The sequence below is a fragment of the Lolium rigidum genome, chromosome 6 (genome assembly GCF_022539505.1).
Source record: "Lolium rigidum isolate FL_2022 chromosome 6, APGP_CSIRO_Lrig_0.1, whole genome shotgun sequence".
Lineage (NCBI taxonomy): Eukaryota > Viridiplantae > Streptophyta > Magnoliopsida > Poales > Poaceae > Lolium > Lolium rigidum.
In genome coordinates, this window is record NC_061513.1 from 303,622,333 (window position 1) to 303,631,150 (window position 8,818).

The 8,818-nt window shown below is 43.2% G+C and overlaps 1 protein-coding gene across 1 annotated transcript; it reads left to right on the forward strand.

Moving 5' to 3' along the window:
- The first annotated feature begins 2,276 nt into the window (after positions 1–2,276).
- Positions 2,277–2,985, forward strand: LOC124666075 (30S ribosomal protein S17, chloroplastic-like). The gene has a single exon (XM_047203418.1). It carries the CDS (start codon positions 2,353–2,355, stop codon positions 2,773–2,775), a length of 423 nt encoding a protein of 140 aa, XP_047059374.1. The 5' UTR covers positions 2,277–2,352; the 3' UTR covers positions 2,776–2,985.
- Positions 2,986–8,818: the final 5,833 nt, after the last annotated feature.

Below are 8,818 nucleotides of genomic sequence, written 5' to 3' on the forward strand. Positions count from 1 at the left end.
TGTGATCAATGTTGAGAGTGTCCACTAGTGAAAGTAGGATCCCTAGGCCTTGTTTCCGAACATCGAATCTCCGTTTATTCACGGTTCTGTTGCATGTTTACTCGCTGCCATATTTTATTCAGATTGCTATTACCACTCATATACATCCATATTACTTGCATTTTACTATCTCTTCGCCGAACTAGTGCACCTATACATCTGACAAGTGTATTAGGTGTGTTGGGGACACAAGAGACTTCTTGTATCGTGATTGCAGGGTTGCTTGAGAGGGATATCTTTGACCTCTTCCTCCCTGAGTTCGATAAAACCTTGGGTGATCTACTTAAGGGAAAACTTGCTGCTGTTCTACAAACCTCTGCTCTTGGAGGCCCAACACTATCTACAGGAAAAGAAGCCAACAGTAGACAGCACATGCATGAATAGTGACCACTGGGCCCTGACCTATTAACATGTTGAATGGTCTTTCCGGTTTTCGGAAGGATCCGGAACCTTCCAGCTCTTGTTCTTTCGGTTTTTTGTTTTTTTGTTTTCCTTTTTAATGAAAAATTATTTTTCTAAAATATAAATGATTTTTAAATTGAAGATTATTTTATTTCATTTTTTATCATTGGAACAATGTTAAATTTGAACATTTTGCAACTTTGAATAATTTTTAAGTTTAAATAATTTTCAAGTTTGAATAATTTTCATGTATGATTTTTTTAAAGTTCTAACATTTGCTTACTTTGAATAATTTTTATATTTAAATAATTTTTACTTTTAAACATTTTTATAATTTGAAAAAATTAAGGCGGGACATTTTTTAAATATAAGTTTTCTTCAAAATGAAAGGTCCCAATCTTGAATTTTGTTAAAGAAAATAGAAATAATAGCAAAAAGAAAAACCTACCCAAGGACTCTTTCCTAGGCCTGCCCAATAGGACGCACGAGGGAGGCACTCACGTGCATGCCCTACTCCTGCACGCACACGGGCGATGTATAGGGGCAACTGCAGGGTCACATGGAAGGTACTAGTACTTCACACTTGACGCACCGACGAGCGTATTGGCTGTCATGGAGCCGGCCCACCAATCGACACCATCCATGCCTTCTTCTTTGGCTAAGACACACCCCCTTCACCGCCGTCCATGCCGCCCGCTCCCGCAGTGCCTCTCCATCCCACCCACCTCCATTGCTGCCCGGTTCGTTGCCGCCCTCAGCCTCCCTCTAAGCCGCACCCTATCTTCGGCTCCGATGACCCTCTACACCCTCAAAGCCCTAAGTTCTACTGTCGGCGAGCTCCTGCACATGCACCATAACCCTAAGCTCCCGCAACTGCACTCTAACCCTTAGTTCATGGAGAGCCTCATGGTGGCCGAGTTCCTCTTCCCGCTCGTGCGTATGGTCACCAACGAGCATGAGAAGGAGAATCACCACTCGTTTTTGCAGATTAGGGCCCACGAGACCGATGAGGAGGCAATGGGGAAGATTTTGTATGAACACCCGAGCTCAACCAATTCGAGCTGGAGTACTTCACAGCGAGTGCCAACACCAAGAAGGCGGAGGAAGAGGTTGCGACTGCGGCATCCGAGGCAGCCCCTCCACCATCGTCCTCTTGCTGGGCTCCTCCTCCTCCAAGTTGGACTCGGACTTCTGGAATAACATCAGCAATTTTGGCGACGATGATTGGGAGTGAACTCTGCCTCCACCATCGGTGTTGAGTTTATCTATCCCAGTGTCGAGTTTAGTTAACTATTTATATACCAAAGTTTAGGGTCAAACTATCGAAGTTTAGGGTTCAAGTGTGTCAAATTAGATTTTTATCGTGGCGGACTTGAATTTGAACGTGTTTAATCTATCTAATGGATTGGAAGTGTTTGTATTAAATTACAACTATTTGAATTTAAGTTTTAGTTATTCAATTTGAGTTTGGAATCGTTGAAGAAGGAGTTGGCGCAGATGTGAATTATTTTACATCACCTGCTGCGGCTGCCGTGCCCTTAAATATATGATTGAATTATATATACATATAATTATATATATATGATTAAAATATGTGATTAAAATATGGCAATGTTTCCTCTCAAATTTTTTTTTTGGCAATGTGGGTGTCGTATAATAGATTCCGTTAGAGATGCTCTTGATTAATTGTTGTGACATATACATTGGCATCTAAGTTTGTGTAACAGAGAAATTTGACAAGCTCTCATCAATTCTGTCTCTCTGGTATTTTTCATTTTCAGACTACTAGTGCAATACAAACTGTTACTCTGCATATTTATGGTTAACACAAAGGGCCAGCAAGAAACCCAAACATAACCTTATCCCTATCCTTCCTCAGAGTCGGACGTGCGCGCGCCTAGGAAGAAGAAGATGCTGCTCAGCTCCACCTTCGCGTCCCCGCTCCACCTCCCTTGCTCCTCCTCCAATGTCGCCGTGGGCGCCGCGTCCTCGCGGCCGGCGTTCCTCACCCGGATCTCGGCGGCGAAGCAGCTGACGGGGCGGGTGGTGACGACGAAGGCGAACAAGACGGTGGGGGTGGAGGTGGTGCGCCTGGCGCCGCACCCCAAGTACCACCGCCGGGAGCGCATCAAGAAGAAGTACCAGGCGCACGACCCGGAGAACCAGTTCAAGGTCGGCGACGTCGTGGAGCTGCTGAGGTCCCGCCCCATCTCCAAGACCAAGCACTTCCTCGCCGTCCCCGTCCCGCCCCGCGACACCCGCCGCAAGGCTCAGCTCCTCCCGCCCCTCCAGTCCGACGAGGAGGACGCCGCCGCCGGCGAGGAGTCCCAGTGATGGATTATCGGTGATGGTTATGCTGTTTTCCCGTCTGTTAATTAATTTCCATTTGCCTCTTAATTGTATGGTATGCTTCCTCTGTAGAATGAATGAATGAATCAACTCCGATGTTACCACTTGGCTTCAGAACTTGTCTCTTATCAGAGCTAGCTTTTCCTGTGAAAATGTGTATGTTACAGCAAAGTTGAAACGGAAATTGAACACATCTCTCTGGTTGACTCATTCCAAATGTGCAAAGAGTGATTGAAAATCCTAGCAATACGCAAACATCTTTCTTCAGGTTTTAGTCCGATACTAACTACGGAGTAGTAGACTTTATCTTCAGGTATGGTTCTCTGCGTTGTCACCACTTGGATTCAGAACTTTGTGTTAACAAAGAGTCTGATGCATGTTGATGTTGTGTTGCTCCAAACCACTGCGTGCGTTCAATATCAGAGCCTTTTCTGTGAAGATGTGTCTGTTGCAGCAAAGCTGAGACAAAAATTTAGCAGTTCTAACCAAAGAGGTTGTGCAACTTGCGTTTCGGTAATACATCCTAGCAATATGGAAACATTTTTCTTCAGGTTCAGTCCGATACAAGCTATAATACACTCCCCGGATTTCACTTCAGGTTCAGTCCGAAACCAAATGTAAATTACAAAATTAAACGCTAGATAACCATAAATAACTCACCTCAACGCTCAACGCAGCATGAGCTCGGTGAAACCATAAATAACTCACCTCAACGCTCAACGCAGCATGAGCTCGGTGAAACTAGTAGATACGCAGCCCATAGCTACAAATGTAGGATGATATTTTTCTTGTATTTTCATGGAGAAATCCTTTCTTTTTCAACTGTTAAAGAAATCATTTTTTCTGTGTCTGTTCTACCCTGTAGTGATGTGTTTATGACTGCCAGTCTTTGTAAGAATTGTGCTGCTAGTCTGCTGATATAGTAATTCTTGCTATGAGCCCGTGTCTTCGAAACGGGCCTTTGTCCGTTTTGTAAACTAGAACAATACCTGAATACCCGCGTTGCAGCGGATATCTCTTTAAGAAATCTAATAAAACACAGAAAACTTGGTTTATAGAATATACAATATTTAGTTGGCCATAGTAGTTGAGACACTAAATTTAATAGCCATAAAATGGATAGGTATTTGAAAATTCAAAGATCGTGATATTTTAGAGGTGTATGTGATTGAACTAGATAAGGTAAAGAACCAAATGATATTGATGGCTTGCATGAAAAATGCATGCACATTGCCGCATGTTTTTTAAAATGTCATATGTGGTTACATATAAGAGCACATAATTAACATTGCGTTTAGTTCGCAAAGAGTTCATTTGGTTGCCAAACTATTTCGGTGTTCAAGTTGCACATGACTTAACTATGTAATGATATAACATGAGGGTGCGATATTATCAATCGAGCGGAACAAAATGATATTGCTAGTTTAATGGTTAAAAATAGGTAATATAAATATCTTGCATGTAGAGATAGATAATAAATAAGAACTATTAGTGGGATGAGGTGGACAAATGATTGGCTAAGAAAATAGATGATGTGGATAGCTTGCATGTTGAGATAGATAAATATTAATTGCACTTAGTGAGGTTTTATTTTATAAGAAGTATAGATAAAGTCATACACTGCCGAATCGATACAAGCCTAGGAGAAGTATCTCTTACAAAAAGACAGGGGATCTGTCTCAAAACGGATTGAAAGGTTAAGGAAAAGATTAGAAAATATAAATAGAAATTTTGTGCAGCATAATCAAGAGGAGAAGAGAAGTATTGAACGGGAGCTAGATAATTTGCTTGAACAAGAAGAGCTATATTGGAGGCAACGCTCTAGAATTCAGTGGCTAAAGGAAGGAGATAGAAACACAAAGTTCTTCCACCAAAAAGCTACGTGGAGGGCAAAGAAAAATAAAATTGAACGTTTGGAAAAGGCTGATGGAAGCATGTCTGAAAGCAAAGAAGAGATGGAAGAAATGGTGACAAAGTTTTTTAAGGATTTATATACTGCAGATCAGAAGGTCCAGCCAGATATTATTACAGATAATGTACAAACCCAAATATCCCAAGAAATGAATGAAAGGTTGTGTACGGAAATAGGAAATGCCCTTTTTCAAATAGGACCATTGAAGGCACCTGCCAAAGATGGTTTTCCAGCAAGATTCTTCCAGCGACATTGGGGAGTCTTCAAGAATGATATTGTGGCTGCTGTTAAAGATTTCTTTAGGACAGGAGTGATGCTTGAAGGAATAAATGACACGGTAATAGTTCTTATACCAAAAACTAAAACCCCGGTGTGCCTAAAGGATTTTAGACCCATAAGCCTCTGTAATGTTATTTACAAAATTGTGTCGAAGTGCATGGTAAATAGGTTTCGACCGTTGCTCCAAGAAATTATTGCCCCGAGTCAGAGTGCCTCCATTCCGGGTAGACTTATTACTGACAATGCTCTTATAGCTTTCGAATGCATTCATGCCTTACAGAAGAGCAGTGATGGGAAAGGTAAATTTTGTGGCTACAAATTGGATCTGGCTAAGGCGTGTGATAGGGTGGATTGGAAATATCTGGAAGAAATTTTAAAGAAGCTGGGTTTTGCTGAGCAGTGGATTATATGGGTAATGACATGTGTCAGAACGGTAACATATTCAGTCCGGTTCAACGGAGAGACTTTGGAGAATTTCAAACCAACTAGAGGACTTCGATAGGGGGACCTCTATCACCATATCTCTTTTTATTTGTTGGTGATGGGCTGTCTAGGATGCAGGACATATTAAGGAACTTAAGGTATGCCGACGTAGCCCGGGTATTTCACACCTTCTTTTTGCTGATGACAGTCTTCTTTTCTTTGAGGCCAATGCAGATCAAGCAAATAAAGTTAAAAATGTTTTGATTAAGTACGAGGTGGCCACAGGGCAACTCCTAAGCCCTGGAAAATGCTCCTTGTTGTTAGGAAACAAATGTACTGAGGCACAAGGTCAGGTGGTGGCAACCATTTTGGACATACAGACTGTGGGTTTCGAGGAGAAATACCTTGGTCTACTAGTTCCCGAAGGACGTATGAAAGATGGCAAATTTCAGCCAGTCAAGGAGAAAATCAAAAAGCGTGTCTCCGACTATGCTGAAAAATATTCCTCTAGTGGAGCAAAGGATGTTCTCATTAAATTAGTGATACAAGCCATTACTACCTACTCCATGAGTGTGTTCAAATTCTCAGAGGGACTGTGTGAAGATCTCATGAAATTGACAAGAGACTTCTGGTGGGGTGATGAAAATGACAGGAGAAGAACGCATTGGATGACTTGGGATAAAGTTACGAGAAGAAAAGGGCTGGGCGGAATGGGTTTCAGAGATCTCCATTTGTTCAATCAAGCATTGTTGGCAAGACAGGCTTGGAGACTCATTGCTTTTCCAGATAGCTTATGTGCAAGGTTACTAAAAGCAAAATACTACCCAAATGGAGAGTTAACAGATACTGCTTTTATTAGGAACCCATCTCCCTGTTGGCAAGGTATCATGTATGGCCTCGAGCTCCTAAAAAAAGGAATATTATGGCGTATCGAAAAGGGGAAGAAAGTTCGGATTTGGAGAGATAATTGGATCCCAAGGGGAGACATGAAAGTCACTGCAAACTTGAAAAACTCAAGATTTAGACGAGTAGATAATCTTATAAATCACGAGGACCGATCATGGAAGGAAGATTTGGTAAGGAAAATTTTTATGCCCCATGATGCCGAGGAAATACTCAAAATTTGCTTGCCAAGAATTGACGAGGATGATTTCATATCTTGGATCCCAGAAAAACATGGCATGTTTACAGTGAAGAGTGCCTACAATCTGGCCCTTGATCTAAGATCCAATAATCCACCAAACTCAAGTGGAAATCTTAATGGGGATAGAAGTCTATGGAATACTATTTGGAGCACAAATGTACCTCCCAAAGTAAAGATATTCACCTGGAAGTTAGCTACTAACAGCCTAGTTGTTCAGGTAAACAGAAGTAGAAGACTCCTCAATGTCTTGCCCACTTGCAGTATCTGTGGAATGGAGGAAGAAACTGGGTACCATGCGACTATGAATTGCACAAATGCAAAGGCTCTAAGGCAAGGTTTGGCTGAAATCTGGGAACTACCACATGAATCTGAACTAGTCTTTTCAGGGAATGAATGGGTCCTGGTCTTGCTAGACAAACTGCCCAAAGAGATGAGGGACAAACTGATGTTCATATGGTGGAGAGCGTGGCATCACAGAAACAATATAATTTTCGGCGATGGTAAAGCTTCTATCCAAAACTCGATCAATTTTCTACAGAGTTATTTAGCTACCTTGCAGAAGTTAAAGAAAGGAGAGCTTGTAGTGGATAGAAAAGGAAAAGGAAAAATAGACCAGAAGCAAATCATTGATGACAAGGTCCAAAATGCGATGCAAGTGCAGGGGAAAAACTGGGAAAAACCACCCGATGGATGGATAAAATGCAATGTCGATGCAAGTTTTTTAAAGGAAGAAAGGAATGGTGCCTGGGGTGTGGTTTGATACGTCTCCGACGTATCGATAATTTCCTATGTTCCATGCCACATTATTGATGATATCTACATGTTTTATGCATACTTTATGTCATATTTATGCATTTTCCGGCACTAACCTATTAACGAGATGCCGAAGAGCCGACTGTCGTTTTCTCGCTGTTTTTGGTTTCAGAAATCCTAGTAAGGAAATATTCTCGGAATTGGACGAAATCAACGCCCAGGGGCCTATTTTGCCACGAAGCTTCCAGAAGACCGAAGAGGAGACGGAGTGGGGCCACGTGGCGCCGCCACAGTAGGGCGGCGCGGCCCAAGGGGGGCCCGCGCGACCCTATTGTGTGGGGCCCCCGTGACGCCTCCTGACCTGCCCTTCCGCCTGCATATAGTCTTCGTCGTGAAACCCCCAGTACCGAGAGCCACGATACGGAAAACCTTCCAGAGACGCTGATATGTCTCCGACGTATCGATAATTTCTTATGTTCCATGCCACATTATTGATGTTATCTACATGTTTTATGCACACTTTATGTCATATTCGTGCATTTTCTGGAACTAACCTATTAACAAGATGCCGAAGTGCCGATTCTGTTGTTTTCGCTGTTTTTGGTTTCGTAAATCCTAGTAACGAAATATTCTCGAATTGGACGAAATCAACGCCCGGGGTCCTATTTTGCCACGAAGCTTCCGAAGTCCGAAGGAGAGACGAAGAGGGGCCACGAGGGGCCACACCCTAGGGCGGCGCGCCCCCTTGGCCGCGCGGCCCCGTGGTGTGGGGCCCTCGTGCCGCCTCTTGACCTGCCCTTCCGCCTACAAATAGCCTCCGTGACGAAACCCCCGGTACCGAGAGCGACGATACGGAAAACCTTCCGGAGACGCCGCCGCCGCCGATCCCATCTCGGGGATCCAGGAGATCGCCTCCGGCACCCTGCCGGAGAGGGGATTCATCTCCCGGAGGACTCTACGCCGCCATGGTCGCCTCCGGAGTGATGTGTGAGTAGTCTACCCCTGGACTATGGGTCCATAGCAGTAGCTAGATGGTTGTCTTCTCCCCATTGTGCTATCATTGTCGGATCTTGTGAGCTGCCTAACATGATCAAGATCATCTATCTGTAATTCTATATGTTGCGTTTGTTGGGATCCGATGAATAGAGAATACTTTTTATGTTGATTATCAAAGTTATATCTATGTGTTGTTTATGATCTTGCATGCTCTCCGTTACTAGTAGATGCTCCGGCCAAGTAGATGCTTGTAACTCCAAGAGGGAGTATTTATGCTCGATAGTGGGTTCATGCCTCGCATTGACACCGGGACGAGTGACGAAAGTTCTAAGGTTGTGTTGTGCTGTTGCCACTAGGGATAAAACATTGATGCTATGTCTAAGGATGTAGTTGTTGATTACATTACGCACCATACTTAATGCAATTGTCTCGTTGCTTTGCAACTTAATACCGGAGGGGGTTCGGATGATAACCTCGAAGGTGGACTTTTTAGGCATAAATGCAGTTGGATGGCGGTCTAT

Bases quoted from the DNA above. Each gene is read 5' to 3' on its own strand.
- LOC124666075 (XM_047203418.1), top strand. From the start codon at position 2,353: ATGCTGCTCAGCTCCACCTTCGCGTCCCCGCTCCACCTCCCTTGCTCC.